This window comes from Prunus avium, chromosome 2 (genome assembly GCF_965620075.1).
Source record: "Prunus avium chromosome 2, drPruAviu1.hap1.1, whole genome shotgun sequence".
Classification (NCBI taxonomy): Eukaryota; Viridiplantae; Streptophyta; class Magnoliopsida; order Rosales; family Rosaceae; genus Prunus; species Prunus avium.
In genome coordinates, this window is record NC_142285.1 from 27,920,262 (window position 1) to 27,947,626 (window position 27,365).

General features: G+C 35.1%; 3 protein-coding genes across 17 annotated transcripts; 2 read left to right on the forward strand and 1 right to left on the reverse strand.

Annotated features, from left to right (window-relative positions):
• Window positions 1-821: 821 nt before the first annotated feature.
• Window positions 822-6,658, reverse strand: AUG7 (nuclear matrix protein). The gene is made up of 9 exons (XM_021975354.2): window positions 6,134-6,658; window positions 5,956-6,041; window positions 5,012-5,073; window positions 4,237-4,328; window positions 3,919-4,044; window positions 3,481-3,571; window positions 2,728-2,835; window positions 2,168-2,266; window positions 822-1,268 (listed from the first exon to the last, which is right to left on the reverse strand). Exons 1-9 carry the CDS (start codon window positions 6,265-6,267, stop codon window positions 1,071-1,073), a joined length of 996 nt encoding a protein of 331 aa, XP_021831046.1. The 5' UTR covers window positions 6,268-6,658; the 3' UTR covers window positions 822-1,070.
• Window positions 6,659-18,471: 11,813 nt separating this feature from the next.
• LOC110769673 (Nucleotide/sugar transporter family protein) lies at window positions 18,472-20,132 on the forward strand. Its single transcript, XM_021973734.2, has one exon. The coding sequence runs from the start codon at window positions 18,669-18,671 to the stop codon at window positions 20,007-20,009; it is 1,341 nt and encodes a 446-aa protein (XP_021829426.1). The 5' UTR covers window positions 18,472-18,668; the 3' UTR covers window positions 20,010-20,132.
• A 1,206-nt stretch (window positions 20,133-21,338) lies between these two features.
• LOC110752717 (B3 domain-containing protein Os04g0386900-like) lies at window positions 21,339-27,365 on the forward strand. Of its 15 annotated transcripts, none has more exons than XM_088249693.1 (8): window positions 21,339-21,618; window positions 21,720-21,787; window positions 22,298-22,385; window positions 22,550-22,672; window positions 23,888-23,950; window positions 25,223-25,463; window positions 25,850-26,021; window positions 26,363-27,365. In XM_088249693.1, the coding sequence occupies exons 7-8, from the start codon at window positions 25,881-25,883 to the stop codon at window positions 26,663-26,665; spliced, it is 444 nt and encodes a 147-aa protein (XP_088105819.1). In that variant the 5' UTR covers window positions 21,339-21,618; window positions 21,720-21,787; window positions 22,298-22,385; window positions 22,550-22,672; window positions 23,888-23,950; window positions 25,223-25,463; window positions 25,850-25,880; the 3' UTR covers window positions 26,666-27,365. The 15 variants fall into 15 exon arrangements, 8 of the variants coding, with proteins under 8 accessions (XP_088105819.1, XP_088105820.1, XP_088105821.1 ...); XM_088249694.1 differs by having other exon boundaries at window positions 21,340-21,618; window positions 25,324-25,463; XM_088249695.1 differs by having other exon boundaries at window positions 21,340-21,618; window positions 25,410-25,463.

The following is a 27,365-nucleotide window of genomic DNA, read 5'->3' on the forward strand; positions in this document are numbered from 1 at the left end:
TTGGGCTTTTCACATATAAGTCCTTTTTAACTTTACATTTTTTTTGGCCAAATTTTTTATCTTTACATTTGAAAAACTAAAAAATTAATTAGAAAACACCTTCTACTTTTGAGGGCTTTTTCTTCCCATTACCTCTCCAAATGTTTTTGTATAGTGCTTTTCCTAATTTACTATAATTTTTTAGCTGCTTAATTTTTTTGTTTTTAAGTGGTTAGTTCTTGAAGTCAATTTCAGTACAGTGCTCTCAAAATTGGTCATATGACGCACACCTGACTAAATTATTCAGGACTAAATTGGTTTCTTCTCAGGCTTCTCACTATCCACTCCCGTCCCCTTCCCTTTTCTCTCGTCTCATCATGGCCATAGCTGCAAGTGACGTGGTCTCTTTCTTTGAAGCACACCCAGATGGGCTTTGGACATTGGGCTCCTAGTGCTTGTAGTCCCACATGCACGAAGAAAATCTGGAAATATAATTTAAAACTAATTTGGGAACTCAAGCGAGACTCAGGTTTTGTTTTTTAATACAAGCATAATCTACTACTCTATATTAATCTAATCTACGGAAATGGAGATTCAAACTTGAGTGTAAGGGACTGAACTCACAACCCTGACCAACTGGCATAACCCACATGTGCCAAGTGAGACTCAAGCATTAGTTTTTAGGGGTATGCTTCATTTTACTGAAAAGTAAATAAACAATCACGCCATGTCCATAGAATTTACTCAGATGATACTCAGATCCCCAAATATGACATTGTTGGGCAGGCCCCTGCTCAACATTTCTAATCATGCCATCACTAATCTTGGACCAGAAAAATCCGTGCTCAAAATGAAAAGGAACATTTGATTTTCTTCTTCCCATAAATTCCACTCTTAGTCTAATGAACATGGTGAGAGATCAACGCACACAAGACTATCATGGTTGACAATATGAACTCATAATCGATATTACATTTAGTTCGCTTTCATGCAACACAAATAAACTACATTTTCATAACATGCATCTGCATTCCCAGAAGATGAGGAAGAGACTGAATTCATGGCCCTCCTCCCAATGACTATAATAATTGTTATAAATTCACCTCCCCACCTTGCTCGCGAGCAATGGAAGCCGAGAGAATTCCAAGGTCACGATTTAAGAATGTCAATGCAGATTCACATTCAGAGATTATTCTCGTGACAGATGAGGGCTCACCTGCAACTGAGTCAGATGATCCGACAGCAAGAGCTGCGTGGGAGTCTCTAAGATTCCTCAAGTTCCCTAGGAACTGCAGTCAATGCAAGGGAAACGAGACACCTTATTAGAAATTCATGGTCATGCCAAAAGTCCTAGTAAAAATCCATGATACTAGTAAAAATGCAGTATCATTCACTTTATTCATTTGCACTGCTCCATACCCAAGTAACTCCACCTCACCTCACCTAGAAACTCCACACCCCCTTGCACCTACACCACACACTCTCACGCAAAAATACACACACAAAAGGTCATCAGGAAGTAATACCATGTTGAGGAGCAAGAGAGAGAATGGGAGGAGAGAATTCAATGGACGATTTTGGCAAAGGTTACTGTTCGGTTGAAGAACATGGGAGGATTGGAAACATAAGGAGAATGGATGTTCCTTGTTTAATCTTTTGAAAGAATTTGAACTAATTGTGCCACGGTTGAGCCTTTTTGTCCAATTGCTACATAGACAATGCAATGTCTCACTTTCAGAGGTGGCCCTTGAGTTCAGGGGAAGAGAGGGGAAGCAAAGAAATCCAGAAATGGTTCAATTACCATACCGCCTCTTTCTTAATGTACAAAAAAATTTGGTCCCCGATTTCTAAGGGTAAAAATAAGTTAGACATGTGGTCTCCCTGTTTCTCGTATTCTATTCTGGAATAAAAAAGGGCTTCCCCGCGTTCAAGGAAAATCCTTTCCTGACCTCAAGGGGAATGCTTTTTCCAGCTCAAGGGAAAAGTACGTCGCCCACTTTCTTTTCTATTTCCTCCCTCCTACTTCAAAACAAAGAAAATTATTTTCCCCCACCCCCACCTTCCTTCACTTTTTCCTCCTCCAACACAACAGGTAAATAATTTAACTACGCATCGGTATTAGTCTAATAATCCTCATAATGTACTATAAAAAATGAACAGATAAATAATTTAATTAGCAATGAGATACCTTTAAAAGCATCTTGTATGCCTCTAACAAGCGATTGGCAGCTGGCCCAAACCCATGGAGCTGGGGTACCTCCATCATGTGTGTCCAGGGACGTATTTCCTACAAAAGCATGACATTTCAAGGTTGCAGATAAGCGTACATACCTAATACACATGCAAAACAACTAACAAAAAAGTATTACGGACTCATGCACGTCAAATAAATGTCAACAATCCACTGTAGTAGCTAAAAAGTGAATTTCTAATTAACAAGGAGCTGGAACAGAAGCATAAAAACTATCTCATATGCCAACCAAGACAGATACGTGAATAAGGAATCCACCCAAAAGCATAAACTTCAATCATTATGGTGAAAGCAAATATACAATTCTTTTTCTCTTTCTTTTAAGACAACAAGATCATGTATCACAAGCGCATCACGTTTCCTCTTTAGATATACATTATCAGTAACAAGTATGCCAAAATCTTTTAATTTGGTACAGCAACCAGGAAAAGAAAAGAAAAGAAGCAATAGCAGATTGTCAAAAGGCAGTGTATACGACAGGAAAGAGCAGGTCAAACCTTAGTGTAAATCGTATTGAATGATCTTGCAGTTTCTAGGAAAGATTCCAAATGTGCACGCAATCTGGACTCCACCTCTGCATAATCCTCATCTGGGTTGTATGCATGCTATATGCAATAGCGCGTAATCAGAGCAAGAAAAAGAAGGAATCAACTGCACAACTTGGGGGAAGTTATAATTAAATAAAATGTACACTGAGTCACTGACAACCCAAATTTGAGGGAGCATTCACTGCCAAGTGTTTGATGGACTTGGGAGGCATTGGGAAAGATAAGAAAATCAGAAAAAGAAATTCAAAGTGAATAAGTGGCAACAAAGGAATGTTAAAACAAATATACTTTTTTACTGTCTTTGGAATAACAAATATACTAAAATATAATGAATCTTTGGGCATCCTTTGGCACTATCGAGGAAAGATAGGGAGGTGGTGCTTTTAGGTGGCAGGAGTTAAAGAAACTGACTACCTTCATGAACAATATGATTGAGGGTAATGACAAAAGAGTGGGTGATGTGTACAAGAGAAAAAAGCAGCAGTAGGATATTGTTTTAAAATGCAGATGAATTTATTCACTGATTTAAATTGTACAATTTGGTTAGAGAATAATCATATGAATAGCTGGAATAATTATATACACAAAGAGAACTATGTGAAGCTGATCAATTAGTAGAATAGTTCCAGGATACAAATCGTAAGAAAAATAATAAATTATTGTCAAATGCAAGAAGATCTAAGTTGAGGAACAGAAACAAACCTTTGATGCCAAATCGTCAACCTTCTGTTGAAGACTTAAGAGTATCTTTGATTGTTCTGAAAGCTTTTTTTCCAATTCAGAAACATCAGGCCTGCAAATGAACTTTGATTAAACGAACAGAATGTTATTGTATCTAATGAAATAAGTAATTCAAACTTGACTTATGCAATCAACCCGTCTAAGCATTATCTAGACTGGTTAGGATTGGATTTTATCAGAGGTGGTTTTTTCCAAAAAGACAATTGGTTTGACAATAAACTTTCAATGAAGCAATTATTCTTTTTACTTCAGGGGAGTTGAAACACAAACCGAAAATAGATACTCTTACACTGCATCTATGAGGTCTTCTTTTAGTGGAATAATAAACTTTCAATGAAGCAATTGTTCTTTTACTTCAGGAGATAAATTGAAACCGAACTGGGAAATAGATATTCTTACAATGGATATATGGACTGAATTTGAACATCAGCAGGGAATAATTTGCACTCCTCGGAGAATATTTGAGCTTGTCTCTCAGCAATGGAATCAATCAGTTGTATGTCCTTCGCTACCTGCTCATCAATACTGCAGAAATCACAGTTCATACCAGATCTCAGGCCAACATGATTGTTTGAAATCAGAAAAAATTAATAATAATAATAAAATAAAATAAAATCACATGCATAAGATAGAATGAAATTTGAAATTATAGAAGTGCTAGGAGTTCCTTTATTAAAAAATAAAAACTTCCCAACACAACTTAGTATCATCCTTAACCTCCATTCTTGATTATCAGCATAAACGCTTGCCTCCACAAGATCTACAATAAGACGAAGCATTTCAGTGCGATCTTCATAGCTTCCTCGTCCCTGCAACAAAAAGGTATTGCATTCAGAAAGGGCGGAGGAAACTCACAGAGTAAAGAGTTGCTAGATTTCACGTCGAGTGCAGAATGCATGATGGTCCAATAAAACATTTTTATTCCTAACTATGTTCATCTTGTCTAGAGTGCCAACTAGGTGCATAATGTGCATCTTGCAAACAAATTTTTACGTCATCTTTGATTATATTCTGTCTAGTCTACCTTGATAAAAAGTTTTTGATGATCTGCCAGTATAACTTTGTTTCAAATTGACTATTCCCATGGAGGTACATTAAGGGAGATTCATATTTGACTACTCTGATCGTATCTGGGGGACTAATCTAGAATATTTGGATGTAAAGGAACCTCCAATAAGAGGATAAGATTCCAATTTTATCATATAAGCAAAAGGATTCAGATAATACAACAATTTTAAAAAGCTTGGCATCCTTTAAGAAAAGAGTACCAGTTACCAAAATTTACTAGTATAATAAGATCAATCCATGATACTATCATATCCTAAAAAATTAGTTTCCCAACAGATTCTACGAAAGGTTAATTTCAATAAACAATAAATTCAAATGTGATAAGTAAAAATGCACTTAATTTGTACAGCCAAACTAAAGAAAAAAAAATCACCCATATAAGCCAGAATAAATACTCCTAAATCAACATAAATCCACAACTAACTTGGATGGCTTCTGTGTCTGAAGTAGTAGTAATACCCAAAAACTTTGCAATCTCTGCCAAATCTGCAAAACGGAAGGTCATCATTTGTTATAGTAACAATTAAGAGAAACATGGTCAGATTATCCCACCACATGACTAAAAACAGTGCAAAATAGAAAGTTCATCATATATAACCCACATACTAAGAAAAATTTGGAACTTTAAAGAGTCAACATATATACCAGCTGGCTTTAGAAGAAGAATAAGTAGCTAAAAAAAAGGTGGCAGAACGGAAGGATGCTCTACAAAAGTATCTTAAAAAGTCCATCAAGGATAAAGCATTTGGGTGCTTATGGTACCAACATAAATATATTAAGATATTCTCAAGTACAAGCAATATCATAACTGCGCTTGCTTTCTTTGAAGTAATACTGAGTTAAGATTGTGCAAAATAGCTGTAGGATGCCTCTATCTTTTTTTTATATTAGGATATGGATATGCATAGTTTTCTCCATCAAGATTTAATTTTTCTTCTGAATTTTGATTTCCTTTAGCTTTATTTGGGAGATCAAAGGTTCTGCATTATCGGTTTGTCATCTTAATACTGCATATATTCTTTACTATTGGAAGTCTTCACAAAAGTTTGTCATCTGAATTATCATCAGGAAGATATCAAGAGTTTGAAAGACTAGTTGAGCAAAACAATCGTAGCCCACATTTTCATTTGAAATTAATATTAGAACAGGGAAAGTATAATTTGGATCCACCATTTCATGGAATTCAAAAATCAAATCTTGCAGAGTGAAAACGAAACAAAAAGAACACAGCAGTGTGAGAATATCATGTTTTCCACTATGTATATAGCCTACATTTGATGATCTAAACAGACCCAGGTTCATTTTCATCACATTCTGAACAACTTCAGCACGACCCAATTCAACATTCTACAAACAAAAAAGCCTTACATTGGATGCGAGCAGTCTCTTCGTCACGATCCATGGCGTCCCCTTGAAGACTCTGTTGAGAAAAGGGTGACTTGTCCCCCAACAAGCTGCAATTACACCATGAACCAGGGCAGTCAAAAATGGGGCATGGACGGAGAATCAGAAAAGTCAAAGAAGAAGTAAACGGCATGTCATGTACCGGAAGAACAGCCATTCGAGAAGAGCATAGCGTTCCATGCCGGCGAAGAGGAGAGACTGAGCAGGCGCATTGGCTCTCGAGTAATTCAGCATCGCCAGCTTCCTCTGTATCTCTTCCATTTGTCTAGCTGCCATTTCTAACTCAAACACTAAACCAAACACTTCAGCTGAGATCCAAAATCATCACAAATTCCCAACACTGCTTTTGGTGAATGGGATGGTGGGTTAATTTTGGGGTTTTAGTTGGGGTGATGAAGTAATCGACAAATGGAACTGAAAATTGTAATCTTTTTCTTTGTCCAAAGCAGTGTTTTTAAAAGCATGCCTTCGCGCGCGTCGGCGAGCGCATCGGAGCGAGGCGGCAGGAAATCGCCCGAGGCGATCAGCTGTTTCGCGAGTTGCACGTTTAGCGCGCGGAAGGCTTAAGGAGCGTTGCAAGGCGTGGCCAGGCGAGCCAGATCTGGACACTTCTGAACCGGAAGAGATTTTGCGAGTCTGCAAATGGGCTGCGACTCTGCGAGGAAGACGACTCACGTGTTTGTTATTTAGGTTTATTGTTATCAACGACGTCGTTTCGATTGCAGTGTTTTAACTTTAAACGAAACGACGTCGTTTTGATTACGTTTTAAAAACAATTCTAACTGAAACGACGTCGTTTCACTTGGAGTGTTTTGAGAAAGAAAACGCAAATTTCTGTTTTTTTTTTTTAACCTTAATTGTAATAAACTTAAGGCAAGAATAATTAATATCTTTCTTGCCTTTTCTAAATCCAGCCGGCTTTAGCTTTATTCTACTTACCCTTTTTTTTTCTAAATTAATATATTAACACATGAACTTATATATATAAAGCAAAATGCAGAAAATGGTGAAACATTCAAAATACTAGAAAATACCCTTGGTTAATTCAAAAATTAAGAATTGAAATTATTAATTAAATGAGGATAATATCGTAAATTCACATTTTTATATTAAAAAAATTAAAATTAAAAACAAAATCAGATAATAATTACCCATGTTATCTTTTCTTAATACTAAAAAAAATTAATGAAAAAAAAAAAAACCAATTGGCACATATGTGAGCATGTGCCAATGAGCTAGTATATATATATTGTATAGTACAACCCTAATTTCTACCCTTACCAGATAATCTCCATCAATTTCAAGAATTCTCTTTATCTTTCGACTGCAAGTAAGCCATTTTATTTTTCTCTCTAATTCTTCGCAACTGTAATTTGAAGGTCCGTATAATTTTTTTTCAATTTTTTTTTCAATATATTAGTTATCTTATTCGTTTATGTGATATAGTAGAAATTTGACGTACATGCATCATACTTGTATTTTAGAAATATTAATGGTGTTGTTTTATAGCTATGAATCGAAAAGGTCATGCGTGGAAGTATGCAAAAGAAATAGAGGGGGAAAAAATACTTGAGATGCACATTTTGTGAACAAAGATGCAATGGAGAAATTTCTAGACTTAAGCATCATTTGGGTCAAACACATCATGGTATGCAACCATGTAAGAAAGTTCATGAGCATGTGAAAAAAGAGTGTACCGCAACTTTGAAAAATTTACAGCTTGAAAAAAGAAAGAAAAATGAAATGCTTAGAGAGATTAGGGATGGTCCACGAGGAGGGGCTCAGAGTATGGAAACTTCATTAGATAAAGAATATAGAATCTCCGGTACTAGGAGTGTTGCAGTTGATGAGGCTCTTAGAGCACAACCTAAATCAAAAGGACCAATGGATAGATTTATCACTTTAAAAGCTCGGCAAAGTACATTAAATTCAGCATACTAACAAGAAGAAAGAAAGGAAGTTTGTCGAAAGATTGGTTGTTTTTTCTTCTCTAGAGCACTCCCATTTAATATTATAAATGATCCATTTTGGCTACCTATAGTGGAAGGGATTGCCGCATATGGTGTAGGATTTAAGCCTCTATCAATACATGAGCTGATGACTTGGATCCTTAAGGAAGAAGTTGGATGCATCACGTAAGGAAATATTGTTAGACGGCGACACTGAAGCTACACTCGCCTACATGAAAGCGAAAGCATCAATGGATCTTGAATTTTTTTGTAAGTTTAGTGTAGATGATGAGAATAGGCTTGATAACTTGTTTTGGAGAGACTCTACTTCACTTTTGGATTATGTTGCCTCTGGAGACGTCCTCATATTCGACAGCACATACAAAACCAATATGTATGACAAGCCTCTAGTGTTATTTGTTGGTTCAAACAACCACCGGGCGAGTGTTGGTTGTGCCCTATTGCTTGACGAGACCTTTGGAACATAAAAATAGTTATTGGAGACATTCATATCCTCCATGAAAGGCAAGAAGCCTACATCAATACTAACGGATGGGGATGAGGCGATGCGCACAAAGTAATTGAGTATGTGTTGCCCATGTGCAATCATAAGTTGTGCTCATGACACATGATAAGGAATGCATAGAATAACTTAAAGGATGAAGAATTGGTACGATCATTTCAAGCATATCTTTGGGAACTGATCGGTTCATAATTGTATATCATTTTGTACCCTTCTAGCTTATGCTTTGGTTATGTTTTTGAGTTAAACTTGTGCTTTTAATCCTTTTTGTGTTTATCTTTCAGTTCATTGAGCTTTAGGTAATAATGATGGCTTTAGAGAGCATAATTCATGCAATTCAAGCATGTTAAGGCCTAATTTGGATGAATGGATGAAGAGCTTAAAGACAAACTCATTTTGGCTACAGCCCCCTGCCAGTCCAGTTCCGTAGGTCATATTGCAAGCTTTGTTCCAACAACCTACATAGCTCGAATGAGGCCACATTATTCATGAAAATTGTTCCAATTGGTGTGTACTATAACATATCCAAAATTCAGCCCCATTGGATAAATCTGGAGTCCGTTACCTAGCAAACACAAAACCATGCTCAGGATGGATCTTATCAGCGCGGAAAATGAGTTAGCAATTTGTTTCGGCCTTAACTTCTTCCTCCGACCTTGGATTGGCCCAAATAACATATGGCTGGAAAGAAGACATTCTGAACTTCAATTTCGAGTGCTTAAAGTCCTAATTTGATTAAGAGAAGCCCAAGTTGTAAGCCCTTGAAGTTGCTGGTCATGCTGACCTCAGCATGTGCTGGTTGGATGCTTGGTCATGGTGAGCTAGGTATGAGCTATCATTTCTGGTTGGAAGCTTGGTCATGGTGACATGAAGATGAGCTAGGGCTGCTGGTGGGATCTATTGGTGAAGTGCATCAACCAATTCAAGATTTTCTAATACAAGTGCATCACCCAATTTAGATTTTCTAATACAAGTGCATCAACCATTTCAGATTTTATAAAACAAGTGTTGTATGCATTAGCCATATTGAATTCAGATTTTCACTTCCCCTAGGCCTATGAATAGGGAAGTTCTCTAAGCTTGTAAACACACCCCAAGGGGGGGAGCTCTCAAACACTTCTCTAGAGCTCCCTTCCCTTCTCTCCCTCAAATTCTCTTAATTTTGCTTTCTAGTTCTCAATTCTAGCTTTCCTTTTGCTTCTTAGTTGTAATTTATTTTTCTTTGTTATGTAAATTCTTTTCTTAAGTTTTCAAGTTGAATTAGTTTCCAAGTTTCAATTATGGTTTTTGTTCTTATTCATTATGCTTATAAGTTAATATGCTAGTTTGAATGATTGATCACCATTTAGGCTTGCATGTTAGCTATCTTGGTTTGAATTAAGAGTATACACCATGCTTTAATTCGAATTGAACTATGAATAGGAAGAGTATGTATGGACATTCGACAACAGGGATTAGATACATACTTGGTTGTTTAAAATGTTCTTCTATGCTTAATGGGTTCCTAATGCTTAATTTTAGGTTAGACAACAAATGATCAAATTAGGGAATTAGGAACACAAGGTTATGACCACACACCATGGCTTAATCATACTTTAGCTAGAATCAATCCATTAATCTAATTAAACTTGGGAACTTATCTGCTTGAGTTAGTTATTTCTTTCTTCCTTGTTTTATTTATTTCCTTTTTTTTCATTTCTGTTTTGTGTAGGGAAACTAAATTGGATCATTCAATCACCAATCCCTGTGGAATCGACCTCGCACTTACATACGCTAAACTATTAACGGTTCGTGCACTTGCGAGTATCACAAGTTGAGGATGCAGCTTAATCCATTTTGGTGCAGCTGTATCTACACAACAGGAACCAATTACAGTCAATGAGTTTTTGAAGGACAAAGTTACTACACATAAACAAAAGGATGGCTGCAATGATGTATGCAAAACGAGATGAATGGGCGAAATCACGCCTTAGACCCAAGTTTTTCAGTGGTATGTGTGCTACTCAACGCGTGGAGTGTATGAATAAGTTTGTAAAAGATTACTTGAGGAAAGGCATTAAGTTGTTTGAATGCATACCACCGAAAAGAGTCAAAGAAAGTGCTTACAACAACACTGAAAAGTCTTGAGCAACATGCTTCCCAAATTTACACACATAGGTGTTTTTTATTGGTATGTAACGAGATCAATGTTTCGTCAGCACTCATTCATGAAAAAATCATTTATAATTTCGGAGGACGGTTGTATATTTTAGCGAAATACGGTAAACCACAAAATAATTGGAGTTGTATGTACCTTGGCGGGAAAGATGCTCGAATAGAGTGCAATTGTCAGAAATATGAAAGCGAAGGCATCCCATGTTGCCATTTGTTTTATGTGATGAAGTGGGAGTATGTTATGAAAATTCCCTCGTCACTCATAATGAAGTGATGGACAAAAACTGCCCGAATGGACGTTGGATATGCATTTATGTTAGAAAGTGGTAGCAAAGAGGTTATACAAACCGCGAGATGCAAAAGTTTAAGTTGTATTGCTAACAAAGTGTGTTTGTATACATCAAAGAGCACAGATGGGTATGGTATTATTCATAAATTTTTCTTATTAAAATAAATTAATGTTCAAAGGGCTTACGCCTTGCATAACGCAACTAAAACATCTCGCATCAACGCCTCACCTTTCAAATCATTGGTCCAAAGTAGCAGACGGCCCAAAGCCACATTACAACTGATGAGCCCAAGACAGGTGGACGAAACCATGACACAAAACTCCTTACAAAATAACAAAAAAACTCATGGTGTGTTTGGATTACTTCTGAAAAGGTTAAAAACGCTTGTATAGTGTTTGGGAGAAAAACTTTAAAAAGTGTTTATGGGTCATAAAGTGCTTTCTGGAGAAGCACTTAGGGCTGGTTTGGGGTTGCTTAACTTAAAAAATAAGCAGCTTTAAAAAAAAGTTTTGGAGATTTGGGTGTTTGGTAAAACAAAAATAAGTTGCTTATTTAATAAGTTGCTGTCATTCAAAGCTGAAAAACAGAAGCAGGTGGGGAGCTGCTTCTGAAAACTGCTGCGAGGAGAAGCATGCGGAGGTTTAAATGAAAATTTCAAATTGCCCATATTGCCCTTATTTGTTTCACACAATTACATGCTATATCCTCATCATCCCGAGTTCGAACCTCCCAAGTGTCGTTCCTTTTTGATTTTCTGGATTGCTTGCCTCATCCTCTCTCTGCAACTTGCTCCCCTTCCTCAATCCGTCAAAGCTACCATCTCAACCCAAAACCTCACCAACCCACCTCCCTATTTTACAGACCCAGAATATCTTCTTTCCCTCCAACTAAAAAAAACCCCAACCTTAGCTCCACAGTTTATCATCTCTACAGCCACATAAAATTCAACACCCAGATTACCCACCAAAAGAAAACCAAACCCCCAACTTCCTTGCCTTCCCCACCAAAACACAAACTCAATATTATAATCCCACTATTCACATCCATAAAGCAAAGAGAGAGAGGTGGGCATGTAGCATCGACGTCCCAAGCGTCATCGCCAAACCCAAATACCAACTTTAAAAAAAAAAACAAGGTCTGGGAAGGATGAAGAAAAGAGAAAGGAGGAGAAGAGGAAGAAAAAAAGGGGGGGAGGGGGCCTGGGAAGGTAGAAGAAAAGAGGAAGAATTTAAAAAAACATGGGAAGGGAAGAAGTCTTGGAAGGAAGAAGAAAAGAGAAAGGAGGAGAAGAGGAAAGGAAAAAAGGGCGAGAGGTGGGGGGCCTGGGAAGGAAGAGGAAAAGAGGAAGAAAAGAAAACACTGGGAAGGGAAGAAGAATAAAGAAAGGAAGTGAAGAGGAAGAAACAAATAAAAATGAGAAAAAGGCAAAAAGAAAGGTGTCGGCTGCTTTTGAGTTTTTAAATTTTTATTTATTTATTAGTTAACTTAAATCATACATTTTTTTTTAAAAAGTCATTATTTGTTTCATTGAGTTTTTTTTTTCTTTTTGTGTGGGAAAAGTGTAAATTATAATTAAGATTCTTTTAAAAAAAAATTGTAAGTGTATTGAACTTCCTTGTGTTTTACAAATAAATAAATAAATAAATAACACTTTTGTATTATGCCCTTTTTTGTCATTATACACTCTCACAGCACTTCTAAAAAAAAGTTTACCAAACGCTATGACACTGCTTTTTTTACTCACAACACTTTTACAAATACGAATTACCAAACACCTAGCTGCTTCACTTCACAGCTGTTTATTCTCACAGCACAGCATAAGCAGTTTTTTTAAAAAGCACAACAATACCAAACTAAGCCTTAGCACGTGCTTGTTCATAAATCACTTCCAAATGTTTTTTCAAGGAGCACTTTGATTTTTAATAAAAATTTTGACTTTCTTCTAATAAGGCGCACTTCTAGAAAAAGTACTTATGAGTAGAAATGCTTCCTACAGAAGCAGTCTCAAACAAGTCTTAACTAAAATTGAGGTTCTTCGACAACGGTGTCTAAAAAATCTCACTTATGTTCAATTTTCTTTGGATTTAATTTTATTTATTGACATGAATAATTGTTTAGGGGGTAGAATCACCCTAAATCTAAGCTTTAAAGTATCATTATATGCCCTAGATAATCCATCGTGTCAATAAATAAAATCAAAGCTGAAGAATTGAGAAGTGAAATTTTCGTAAAACATTAATTTTTCAAGAAATATCGAACGTCTTTAAAAAAAAAATTAACTAAAAACACAAACAGGAGGGCTCAAAGTTGAATCCACTAAAGTCGTTGGAGATTTGTAGCTTAAGTGGTCAGGAGCAGATACCATGCATCGAAGATCCTATGTTTAAATGTTCTTCCTCCAATATTATTTTTGGAGTAAATTCAAAAGAATTACTTGTTTCATATTAAATAACATAATTATTGCCTATTAATTTTAGGTCAAGTGGGATGATCACGGGTGAATCACTCCAACCCAGTTCTAAAATTTTAGAATATACAACCAAGGCTAAGTTGTCCAAGCCCAAATTAGGTAAATGAAATATTTAGCCTACCCCTCTATGTAAACATAAGCCCACCTTTGTATAAATCCTAATCGTTGGATTCACTAGAATCCATGTGATGCAACTTTGGAGCCCGTGCGATGCATTTTTTTATAATAAAGATAAATACTTTTTTACATAATAAATATTGTAGATATGTGGTCATGTTGGTCTCACCACCTCCGAAAGCAAGGCTCCACGAGCTCTATAATATACTAGATTGTTTATTGGGCTTAATATCACAAAACGTCCTTAAAGTTTATGAAACTATCAGATTGTATCTTTAATGTATTTTTTGTGTCATTCGTGGTTCTCAATCTTAGTATGTGTGATCACAAATAGTCCCTGCTGTTAGGTTCCGTCAAAAACTCCGTTAGTTTTCTGACGTGGCATATATATATATATATATCACAAAACATCCCTGAGGTTCCTGCACCTATCACAAATGGTCCCTGCGAAATTTTTTAATTTAAAATTCATAAAATTTTGGTTTTCTTTTTAAAAAAATATATATTGTATTTTAAATATATGTGACACTATATTTTTGAAGATGTGGGCTCCATATATATGCCACATCAACAAACTAATGAAGTTTTTAAAAATATTTTAAAAATAATAAAATTTAAAATTGAAAATTGATAGCCTGACTGTAGTGATGTTAATTGTGGTTACATCCATAAGTAGCTTGGTACACCTTTATTCCATATCATATATGTCCGAGGATCCGCATAGCCCTCGATTTATGTGTTATTTATCCATTTATAGAATATTTTAACCTTGAAGACCATTTATAAACCTTGAACCCTTGGTTTTTCCATTTTTAAGTTTTATGAATTTAATTTTTTTTTTTTAAAAAACTCCATTAGTTTGTTGATGTGGCATATATGTGGAGCCCACATCTCCAATAATATAGTGTCACGTGTATTTAAAATTCATAAAATATAAAAAATAAAACCAAAATTTTATGAATTTTAAATTAAAAAATTTCGCAAGGACCATTTGTGATAGGTGCGTGAACCTCAGGGATGTTTTGTTATATATATGCCACGTCAGCAATCTAACGGAGTTTTTAATGGAACCTAATAGCAGGGACCATTTGTGATCACACATATCAACCTTAAGGACCACGAATGACAAAAAAAAAAACATTAATGATGCAATCTGATAGTTTCGTAAACCTCAAGGACGTTTTGTGATATTAAGCTTGTAAATGATAATTTCCTCTGTCCTACTCCATTTTGTGTGTTGCAACTCATTGTTTTCCTTTAAATTGTTTATTGCATATTAAAGATACAAATATAAGCATGAGAGTCTGGTTTTATCTCTATAATTCTTTTTATTCTACAATCCTTCTTTTGCTTAATTCATATTGTTATGATGGTATCAAAGTTCATCTCAATACTTCTATAATTTCTCATATCTTTCTTTCAATTTCTACTTTCTGAAACTCTATTATGCATTTTGGGCACGAAGCCTTTACTAAAATTTTGAATTCTTCAATTTATGTGAGATTATTCTGTGTTCTTTTCATTTATGGTTCTTTCAAGTTACTTTTGCTTCCTAAAGCTTGGCTTATCTGATGATGTTATGATGGTTAACCATAACCATCCTTATAATTGATATAGCAAAACCAAAAAAAAAAAAAAAAAAAAAAAAAACAAACCCCCATAAAAATTCATGGACCCGTCATTGGATGAGATCGGTACGACGAGCGTATCCTCAAACCTTCATGTAATAATAATTATAACAATTAAATAACTTTTGATAGTGATACTTTTATATTCACAAAAAGAGTTATTTACACTAACACTCCTTGAGGTTTTCAGTGTTTTTACAAAATCCCCAGAAATTTCAAAAATTACATGAATACCCCTGAGCAGTGGGTGAGGAAGGAGGGAGGGAGGGAGGGGGGGTCTGGGAGTTTGTTGAATATGGGAGAGGAGGAGCGGGGCTGTTGTAGGGCGGGGAAGGTCTGCAATGGGTTCGGGGTAAGATTTTTTTAATGATTTTATTTATGAATTCTAGGGATAAAATTGGAATATTGACCCAAAATTTTAGTGAATAGGCGAACAGAGAAAATTTTGGGGTGTATTTGGAACTTTTGATGGAAAATTAGACATAAGTTAATAGAGGTGGCACATTAACACCAAAACTGAAGTTTGGGAGGTAAATAGTTAAATTTTATTATTTGGGTGGTTAATATGCACACCCCTAATAGTTCAAGTGGTATTTATGCAAATTCCCCATGATTTTATATGAAAATTTTCTCCAAATGACAAAGTTAGCCTTTGAGATTAGCTTGCACATATACTTATTGAGGTTAATTTTGCCATTTGCACAAATTCTTTTTATTTGAAATCGTCAATTTTTAAATGAACAATCAATAAAAATGGGTGTGAAAATATTGCACGGAGATTTTAAATTCGAATCCACTAGTCAATCCAAAAAAAAAATTCCCAGTTAATGCAAATATTGTATATACAAATCTTAATCATTTGACAGTTTCATAATTCATTAATTGGTCAAGGAGCCAAACTCGGCCAATTGAAGGGGTTGATTTCCAGCTAAGGATAAAGAAAAGGGTGGCTTTGTATTGTAGCCGCAGCTTTAGGAGAGTGTATTCAATTAAGATTTTAATGGATTATTTTGAAGCTTAAAAGTACAGCAGTATTCAATTAGGATTTTTAAGTAAACAATAAAAGTCTGGTGGTATTCAATTAGGATTTTTAAATAATCAATACAAGTCCGATGGTATTCAATTAGGACTTTTAATAGATAAAAAAAAGTACTGTGGTATTCAAAAACTTACTGATTTTAATGTATTTCATTAAATGGTGTATTGTGTGAGACTTTTGAGTGTGTGATATATATACCAAATCACATAACAAATCACACCCTCCTATGCATGATTCTCATATATGCTCTCATACTTTTTCTTCCCCATTATTTTTTCATGCCTTTTATTGTATTAAAAAAAAAAATTCATAAGAGAGACGATAAAGGGTTCACATCACAGCACAGTCCCTCTTTTTCCTCCTTTCCCTCTTCCTTTTTTTTTTTCTTCTAATGTTTTCTTTCTTTCCTCCTCCCTCCCCTGACCCCTCTTTCTCCTTCGCACTCTCCTCTCTCCCTCAGTGTTTAGTAAACAACCACCAATTTTAGATGATGAAAGTTGCAAACCAATTTTGTAAAAGCTCTTCCATTGGTTATTCAAATGGGAAGATCCAAGTAAAACGAAGGTCTTTATCTATTGAACAAAGCGCTACTACATTCAAATTATGTGTAACGGCATGGATCATTAAATATCATATTATGTATTACAACATCATGTTATATCTACAACTTTAATATTTTAATTGCTATATAAAATTACTTCAATGTCATTAGAACATTTTATTGTCACTTATTGAGTTATTTTGAAATATTTTCTATGAATTCAATTTTGGTTTCGGTTTAACAAATTTTGTCTTCAATGGGTGTATTGTTTTTTGTCAATTTAGGGGGGTGTATTCAATTAAGATTTTAACAGATTGTAATTACATGATTTTAATGTAATGGATTTCAACCGGATTTGTAATTATATGATTTTGCTTATGATTTTAATAGATTGCAATTACATGATTTTACTTATGATTTTATTCACTTATGATTTTACTTATGATTTTAATAGATTATAATTACAGGATTTTATTTCTATGGGAGTATGTTTGCTCACCACATTAACCAATAAAATCTCATAAACCTTTCTGCCCACTTTGCAACATAATATTTATAATATTATAAAAATGTTATTAAATTGACAAAAAACAATACACCCATTGAAGACAAAATTTGTTAAACCGAAACCAAAATTGAATTCATAGAAAATATTTCAAAATAACTCAATAAGTGACAATAAAATGTTCTAATGACATTGAAGTAATTTTATATAGCAATTAAAATATTAAAGTTGTAGATATAACATGATGTTGTAATACATAATATGATATTTAATGATCCATGCCGTTACACATAATTTGAATGTAGTAGCGCTTTGTTCAATAGATAAAGACCTTCGTTTTACTTGGATCTTCCCATTTGAATAACCAATGGAAGAGCTTTTACAAAATTGGTTTGCAACTTTCATCATCTAAAATTGGTGGTTGTTTACTAAACACTGAGGGAGAGAGGAGAGTGCGAAGGAGAAAGAGGGGTCAGGGGAGGGAGGAGGAAAGAAAGAAAACATTAGAAGAAAAAAAAAAAGGAAGAGGGAAAGGAGGAAAAAGAGGGACTGTGCTGTGATGTGAACCCTTTATCGTCTCTCTTATGAATTTTTTTTTTTAATACAATAAAAGGCATGAAAAAATAATGGGGAAGAAAAAGTATGAGAGCATATATGAGAATCATGCATAGGAGGGTGTGATTTGTTATGTGATTTGGTATATATATCACACACTCAAAAGTCTCACACAATACACCATTTAATGAAATACATTAAAATCAGTAAGTTTTTGAATACCACAGTACTTTTTTTTATCTATTAAAAGTCCTAATTGAATACCATCGGACTTGTATTGATTATTTAAAAATCCTAATTGAATACCACCAGACTTTTATTGTTTACTTAAAAATCCTAATTGAATACTGCTGTACTTTTAAGCTTCAAAATAATCCATTAAAATCTTAATTGAATACACTCTCCTTAATAACATTTTTATAATATTATAAATATTATGTTGCAAAGTGGGCAGAAAGGTTTATGAGATTTTATTGGTTAATGTGGTGAGCAAACATACTCCCATAGAAATAAAATCCTGTAATTATAATCTATTAAAATCATAAGTAAAATCATAAGTGAATAAAATCATAAGTAAAATCATGTAATTGCAATCTATTAAAATCATAAGCAAAATCATATAATTACAAATCCGGTTGAAATCCATTACATTAAAATCATGTAATTACAATCTGTTAAAATCTTAATTGAATACACCCCCCTTAAGTTTTGGCTTGGGTGGGTCGGGGAAAGGTGGGTTTAAGCAAGAACAGAAAAGTATCTAAGCAAGTACCTGAAGCTGAAAGGGACGAAAAGGGCACTTTAAACCAGTGAAAAATCTCGTCCTCAATCTCCAGAGCTTGTTGGTGTTTTTTTATTGCAGAATCTCTGTCTCTCTCTCTCCCCAACCAATAGCTACAACAACAAATGCTTATCTTGAATCTAAGTTGTCCTTCTTCCACTGTCACTTTCTCCCAATCCAGACATCAACACCCCATTAATGCCTCCTCTTCACTTCTCAATCCGAATCTTCTCAACCGAATCCGAATCCAGAGAACCCTACACACCTCATCTCCTCTGCTCCACAAACCCACCTCTCCCAAACTTGAAGCATCCACCAAAGTCTCAAGCTTTAGCAGAATTTATGGCCACCCAATTGGAATTTCTTCAAAACCCATATCTCAGGTCCAAGATTGGGGCTCAAAGATCAGTCAATTGAACAAAACCTGTGGATTCCCATCTGGGTTTTCTTCCAAACCCAGATCCCAAATCCCCAAAGCTGCATCTGAAGCCAATCCAGAACGAGGAGAAAGTGAAGCTGCAGTTTCAAAGCCCAAGGCCACAACCGCCCAGCTTGCACTTATTTTTGGGCTCTGGTACTTCCAGAACATTGTCTTTAACATTTACAACAAGAAGATATTAAATATTTTCCCATTTCCATGGCTTCTTGCTTCATTTCAGCTCTTTGCTGGGTCTGTTTGGATGTTGGTTCTCTGGTCTTTGAAGCTCCAACCATGCCCCAAAATATCAAAACCATTCATAGTTGCACTCCTTGGACCTGCATTGTTCCACACAATAGGCCACATCTCAGCATGTGTCTCATTCTCTAAGGTGGCTGTTTCTTTCACCCACGTAATCAAATCTTCAGAGCCTGTTTTCTCGGTTGTCTTTTCGTCTTTCCTAGGCGATTCGTACCCTTTACAGGTCTGGCTTTCAATCGTCCCTATTGTCTTGGGTTGTTCTCTAGCTGCAATTACTGAGGTGTCATTCAATTTCCAAGGCCTGTGGGGTGCATTGATTAGCAATGTTGGGTTTGTGTTGAGGAATATTTACTCAAAACGCAGTTTACAGAACTTCAAGGAGGTAGATGGGTTGAATTTGTATGGTTGGATCACTATACTTTCACTCCTCTATCTGTTTCCTGTTGCTATTTTTGTTGAAGGGTCTCAATGGGTTCAAGGGTATCACAGAGCTATTGCAACTGTAGGAAAACCATCCACATTTTATCTATGGGTGTTGTTATCTGGAGTGTTTTACCATCTCTATAACCAGTCATCTTATCAGGCTCTTGATGAAATTAGCCCCTTGACATTTTCAGTTGGAAACACAATGAAGAGAGTGGTGGTAATTGTATCTACTGTGTTGGTGTTCAGAAATCCAGTTAGACCTCTTAATGCACTTGGATCCGCCCTTGCGATATTTGGGACTTTCCTGTATTCACAGGCAACAGCATCTAAAAAGCAAAAGGGCGGTGAAAAGAAGAATTGAACATAGTTTTTACTTGGTCTACTTCAAGTGTATTATTCTTTGATCTGGTAAAATTTGTGATTTGCTCTGGTTTATTCCACAGCTATCAAGTTTTAGTAATGTCCAAGGTTTTATTTCATGATATCTTCTCTTTGATTTTTATCTTCATTTCTCTGTGTATTAATGGTAAATTTCACTAGGATTGATTAGGCCTTTCTTCTCCCTATTTCACTTGTTATATGCTTGTTGCTTGCTAAGTTTTGTTTGAATTGTTTAGTTTTTGTGTTTATTTGTGCCTACATACCTATGAAGCTAAGTGCAAAGTTCTGTTTGGTTATACATATGGAGAAGGTCCTTTTTTTGTTGAGTTTCAAGTTCAATTTTATTTTTTTGATCAATTCAGTTTGATCTTTTTCACTAAATGCAATTGAAAATACTCGAAATGCATGTTGTCTTGCTTTACTATGAAGAGGATTCTCTATGGTACAAGTCAAATTTTAACTTAGAAAGAACAATGGTAGGAAAATTACAAAACCAAATACAAGAGTGATCATAATAATGACCCAAATTAGCTAAATTGTCAACAACCGTATTAGCCCACCAGTTACCTGCTCTTTTTGCGTGCTTGTTATTTCTTGATATACGGATTTGGGTACTCTATCAGATTTTTTTATATATACTTCATATACTAAAATTTCAAAAGGTAAGAGTGTGCCACATCTTTAATGACCCTTACCAAGTTACCATTCATAAATCCAGATTTTTCTTAAATTTGGGGAAAGGTCGTCATAGATGTGGCACTATTGGAATTTTTTGATGAATTAAGCAAGAAGAGTGAAGCAAGGGACATGTAGATCAAATAGTTAAGAGCAGTTTTCCCTGCATCGGAAGTCCTGTGTTCGAATTCGACCTTTCCAATATCACTTGTGCCAAAAACAAAATAAACAAGAAGAGTGAAAAATTAGAAATTGGTAATTATTAAAGAACACAATTTTATATTATAGAACTATAGATATCATAATCCCCGTCAGACCAGCCGTTACAAAATATACAAATTAAGAAAGAAACGAAGACTTCTCAGCAAAAAGGACGCAAAAGTGCCAGAAAGAATTGGAGGGAAAATTAGTTTCAAATTTCAAATTTTAGGAAATTATATTATATATATACTAAAGCCCAATGCAACCAGATACTATTCATAAGCACTGTTCTTTGAACAGTAAAGTGACAGAAAAGACCCCGTTTCACTGTTACACAGCCTTATTTGTTTTATTCTGAACACAGTGAATTGGCGAAAATGCCCTCTACTAAACCTTTTCTGCTCTTCCCTTTTTGCCCCTTCCCATTCGCATCTCTTTCGTTGCAACGTTTCGTTCGCTCAGAGATTTCCAGTCCATTTCGAACCAGCTGGTTGGGCTGGTTGGGGGCAGCCATGGAAGATCAGCGTTCACTGTTCTACATGCGTGGGAGCCGTCGATTTTCGTTTAGGGAGGCGCGCTGCGAATCCAGCCGCCCTTTTGGTCTTCATCCCATTGGTTTTCCTCTCAGATGTTGCGTTCGAGTGATGCCGTTCCAGCTGCGCTTCATCCTTCTTCTCATCGCACGGGTGGATTTCTAGGTTTCGTTAAAAAAGGTTGGCTTTAACGTTCTTTTGGTTTTCTAGGTTGGTTTATTCATTCGTCATGTCGAAAATTGAGAAGTCAATCAGAAATTGAGTTTCGTTTGTTCTTACAGGGACGAAGATCTAAGGAAAAAGAACTGGAGTAATCCATATGAGAACCCCCAGTCTGCTCATCAATCTGGTAATTGATGTCTGTGTGGCTGATTTTCTGTTTGCGTGTGGTTATAGACTCCTTTTTTATTTTTTATTTTTTATGACTCCAGATTAGAACTATAATTCTAAGAGATGTAGCCAGAATGATTGGCAAGAGATGTAGCAAGATCAGAAGGTTGCGTGTTCAGAGAATTGTCTGTAGAGTAAAAATATACTAGCTTTTGTTCATTCTGACGTGAAAAAATGCCAATATATTTGTGTATAGAGTAAAAATATACTATCTTTTCTCTTCTTAATGCTGCTTAATTGTTGTTTTGCTTTATCATATTTTTTATTTTTTATGAACAGTCTCATCCAACTGGAGTAATTAATATAGGAACCCTCTGCATATGCATTTTATTTATTTATTAATTAAGGATGGAGATTATGAATGAGACCTGTCATTAGTTTTTGAAATTCTTCCCTTTTGTACTTTTGGCAAAAAGTTCAGATTGAAACTATGATCCCTCATTCAAAAAGATGACCAACAATTATACAGGTCAGGAGCCAATCAAATACAAGGCGATTGTAGATCTGCATTCAACTTCATGGAGAAGGCTCTTGGAGATCTTTACCCAAGAATGCAGGTCTAAATATTATATATATATATATATATATATATATATATATATATAGTAGCTAGCTAGCCTTGAAAGATTTTTACAATAAAGGATCCTTTATATATATTTCCAATGTGTCTTCATTTGGTTGTAAATATACACAAATCAATGTGTTTGTGTGTGATTTGAAGGATTGCTGAGGTGTGGGAAGAGTTGCAGACTGAGGTGGATAAATTATCTGAGGGCTGACTTGAAGAGAGGGAACATCACTGCTGAGGAGGAAGCAACCATTGTTAAGTTACACACTGCTTTGGGTAATAGGTATATATATATATACCCTCATTTTTTAATTAAATAAATATCTTTTTATATAGTTCTCTTTGGCCAGCTTTCTGTATAATATATCTATGCTCAGAAAATATGAATGTAACCATCCTCAATTCGTTCTTAGTTTGTGAGTTCTAATTTTATTAAGATCCCTCTTTGAACAGGAGAGATCCGGCAGCCTGATACTTTATAGAACCATTTTTCAACTTGGTTATGCTAAGCTAGATTCAAGCTGTCTAGATACTCTAATATTTGTGTTAATTGGAAAATCTGATATAGAACAACGCTTATGTCTATGCCCATCGATCTACAATTCTGCTAACATTGTTAATTAATTTGATTAATTACTTGATTATGGCTGCATTGTGATATTGCCAATGTCGAAAAGGATTTATATTTGAGGGATGTTAATCAAGTTCTTAATTTCTTTTTGGGATCCCTCCTCTAGAGAACTCCTGCTAATTTTAGTAAGGATGGTTAGGAACACAACCAATTGAGAGGAGCTCAAAGAAGCATTATGTGTTTTTTTTTGGGGCAGTCTGGCAACATAACATGTTTGTGTTGTTAAACTATAAACTGGAGACCATATTGCCTGTACAGATTCTTCTATTGAGATTAAAATAAAACCAAATTTGAATGGAAAAAGAGACTATTTATAGCTGACCAACCAAGTTAAACCACCAGTTCAAAAGCCATAAACATTTTTATCACCTGGATTAAATACAAAGAATGATTTTTATTTTGTTATTAAAGTAAATCCCAGAGATTCAAAATATATGCACAACAAATTTGTACAAAAGATATGCTCTGTGATGGGATTGAAACAAGTAGTCACAAATGTTATTACCTTCATGCCTATTTGCTCCCTATGTTACGGTCTCACATGTAATATGTATGGATCAATTTTGGTGGCTTTCCTTCGAAAAAAAAAACTTGAATTTCGCTCTGTGATTTTTTCTTTGGATTTTGATGATGGCTGATATTCTGTTTTCTTCTGTCTCTGTTTGTTTTTGTTTTCCAGGATTTTTCTTTTGTTTTAGTAGTGGACTAACAAAGTTCAAGCATCTCATATAAAAACACTGCACATAAAAACATATTTGGACAGTTTTGGGACTAGAAAATCAGAAACTGCAATTTTTTCGATATTTTTTTGCTTTTTCTCCTCTTCTTTCTTAATCATGTCTGCTTTTGATGTTTTGTAGGTGGTGTTTTGCTGCTTTAGATAGAGCTGTTTGGTGGTTGTTTTTGGTTCTGTTAAGCAAGAGGTGCGTTTCTATGTTGAAATTCCAATTTATTGTTTCGGTTCTGTCAATAGAGCATAGTAATTAGCTAATGGCATCAATTGACAATTGGTTGGGATAAATTTGAACTAATTGCTATGGTTGTACAGCTATAAATAAAGCCAAGTAATTGCTATGGTTGTACAGCTGTTTCATGTATGATCTGTGCTTAGATACATATTAATATTTTTGACTTTTTCCTTTTAGTTTATGGAAGATATGATGTGTTTGGAGAGGTTGTTGATAAGAGTGATAACAACATGATATTACTTTTGATTATATATTAATGCCTTTTCGTGTGCTGAAGCTTTTTTAATTTTTTAATTTTTTAATTTTTTAGGGAGCTTTTTTAACATGAAAAAGGACATGGAGTGGTTATAAACTGCCTTTGGTATCATTTGATTGATGTTTTGGGTTGATTTTCAGACATATATGTTTACTACAAAATTGAAGCTTGATCTTTAGATTGTTAGAAGAGACTTTGAGAAAACTCAATTGTTGAATTAGAGTATGAAATTTTGATATCTGTTTAAAAGGAAAAAAGGGAAAAACAGAAAAATGGAATTGAAAAATATAAAAAAAATCTTGATTGTTTAGGGTGACTTTTGCATAGATAACTTTTGATCATATACTCTTTGTTTCAAATGCATCTAGGATCATTTAAACAGCCCTCTTCCTGTGCTTTTACAGTGTTTTTCTTCGAACTAGAGGTGTCAGATGAATCTGCTTTTGCATCTTCTTTCTTCGAACTAGAGGTGTCAAACTAGACGGGCCGGCCTAGTAAGGCATGAGCACGAATATTAGTGGGCCGTGCTAGGTTTTTGAGAAATAGTAATGGGAAACTCCAATTTCCGGGAAACTCAAATGACTCCCAACAATAGTTATGAACCATTTTCTTTAAGATGCGTCCTGCTCTTAGTCTGAGTGGATTCACTTCTCATCAGCTTAGGTTGATTCAATTGGTAATTTTTTTTGCATTTTAATCTTCTACCATTAGATTGTTATTCGTGACAAATTAATCTTGGATATGTGGTCGAGAACATCATTCCTTGGGTAATTTCCTCATTGTTTCATCCACTATGTTATGTTTCTATTTTGAAAGATGCTTATTATATATTTTTTGTTGTTGTGGATTTTCAGTTTTTCCAAAATATGATCAATATTTTAAGATGACAAACAACATATAAAACATGTTATTAGTCTTTATTTTGTAACTTAAACTTGCTACATATTTTCTTAACTTTATACACATTTCAGACGGTTTTAAAACCCGTAGCATCGTGCGGGCACCTTTGCTAGTACATATATAAAATAGGAATATATGAACGTACAGTCTTACCAAAAACAAATTAGCGCAGTTCTTAAACCGAGCTGAGCTTTTTTTGGCTGATTGGCTCTCTTCTTTCTCTCACCGTTGGCTCTACCAACCGGCTACTTCCACCAGATCTTCATGCTCTCTTCTTCAACTCACCAAGCCACTTCCACCAGATCTTAGAAGGTATTTACTTTTTCAAATGGCTTTAGACATTGTTGTGAATGTAGTAAGCCTAAGAGCTGTTGGTTTCGTAAGAAAATGCCTAGATTTTTCATGTCATAAAGCCTACCGAACAGATGGGTTTACTGTTTTTGTCTATTGACAAACGTTATGTTTAGTCTGTTTAGTTTCTATATGTTTCGTGGACTTGTTTCATTGTGTTTCACCCTTTTGGATTATTTCTAATAAGTTTTTGCCTACAAGTGCATATAATTCTGAAGTTCTGTGAAATTCTTTGCAACTTTCCATAACCTTTAAAATTCATGATCTCTTTTTCATCATAAGATGTTTTTTGTGTTTTGTTTGTACCGTTGGGTATGTTTTCATCAGTATTATGATTGTTTTTGCAGATAATTTTTTTGTTAATTTCCCATTTATGAAATGGGAGAACCTCTAATGGGAGATCTACCCACATCAAATCCCGTGATTGAACTGGAAGGGGATGAATTTTGGCCACTTTCTGGGAAACCCTTTTTTGATGTGGTTCTGACGAAAACAACTATCAAACCCATGTACCAACTGGTAAATTATCCCCTAATTTCCCATGTTTAGATGGTGGTGAGACTTCCTCCTATGTCAATTTCTTAACGATTGGTGCCAGAATCATAGTTTTCAATTGACCATTGCAATGAAGTAACAATTTGTTTGATGAGCGTAATGTATGGGCAATTTGCACATACGTCTTAGTTTTAAATAAAGAGTTGCCTTGTTCAAGCGAAAAATAATTTGGCTATTGCTGAAACTTTCTTTTTCTTTGCAATTGTAGGCAATAATGTTGTGCATTGCTAATTCTCTAATTTGGGATTATCATTTTCTTGGCTTTGATTAGTCTAATTCGTTGAAACAATCATTTGTTCGAGTAGGTTGTTCCAGGCAAATTTAGTGCAACGCTACTTTCCTGTTCAATCCCTACGGTTCTCACATTTCGGGGCAAGAATTGGGAGATGATGTATCATGGATCATCCAGTTATAAAAGGCTTGATAACTGGAGAGCGTTTGTCATTGATAACAATTTGAAGGTTGGAGATGCATGTGTGTTTGAACAACTGGAGTGCAATAGTACGAGGCTAGTATTCAGAGTCCAAATTCTCAGAGGTGACATCCCATCTGAATTTCTAGACAAGCTCGATGGTGATAATGTAGATGCACCAGTTGTTCTCGAATAGTATATGCCTTAATTTCCCGAATGAGATTACTTTCGGGAGCTAATATGTTTGAATTTTATGGAACTCTAGCAGAGCCTATTAAGGATGCGATAATTGTATGATTTTGAGTCCATGTGTTCCAATCTAGGAGTTATGGTGTCATTTGACCCAATACTTTAGTAACATGAGTATCTATTATTGTTTGGATACCTTTAAAGAACGTAATTTAGTAGTGCACTTTCTAACAAACATCCTCTTTAATAATTTCGTACCATTCAACTGTCATGCTGCTCAAAATGCATCAAATAACCTGAGGAATGATTTTTGAAGGTCTCATAATCTATACTATAGTAATTCTATTCTCTGTTTTCTGATGAGTGGGATTTAAAGCAAAAAACCGGAAAAAGATATAGACTTTACTTACCCGTTTGTTTGTGCTAGATGTGGGAGCCAACGAGCAAGGGAGAGCCAGAGAGAGACGGTTAGGGCAGTAAGGATAAGTCAAGTATATTTGCAAAACACAATAAGGAAGGATGATATGGCAGAGTACAATAACATGCAAGATATATGTCATCCAGGCCAATATGCAAAACTCAAATCCCAAATTTCTTCACAAATGTGTTAGTTTAACAATTCTTGAGGTTTGATTATGTTATGTCAGGCTAAAACCATGATATAATAATTCTAGTATCTTCATATCTAAATAAATTCTATTTAAGCA

Coding starts and splice junctions, on each gene's coding strand:
- AUG7 (XM_021975354.2), bottom strand. CDS start 6,267: ATGGCAGCTAGACAAATGGAAGAGATACAGAGGAAGCTGGCGATGCTG. Junction 5,074..5,955: donor AGAGACTGCTCGCATCCAAT/GTAAGGCTTTTT, acceptor TCCGTTTTGCAG/ATTTGGCAGAGATTGCAAAG. Junction 1,269..2,167: donor CATACAAGATGCTTTTAAAG/GTATCTCATTGC, acceptor CATTGACTGCAG/TTCCTAGGGAACTTGAGGAA.
- LOC110769673 (XM_021973734.2), top strand. CDS start 18,669: ATGCTTATCTTGAATCTAAGTTGTCCTTCTTCCACTGTCACTTTCTCC.
- LOC110752717 (XM_088249693.1), top strand. CDS start 25,881: ATGGGAGAACCTCTAATGGGAGATCTACCCACATCAAATCCCGTGATT. Junction 26,022..26,362: donor TCAAACCCATGTACCAACTG/GTAAATTATCCC, acceptor TTGTTCGAGTAG/GTTGTTCCAGGCAAATTTAG.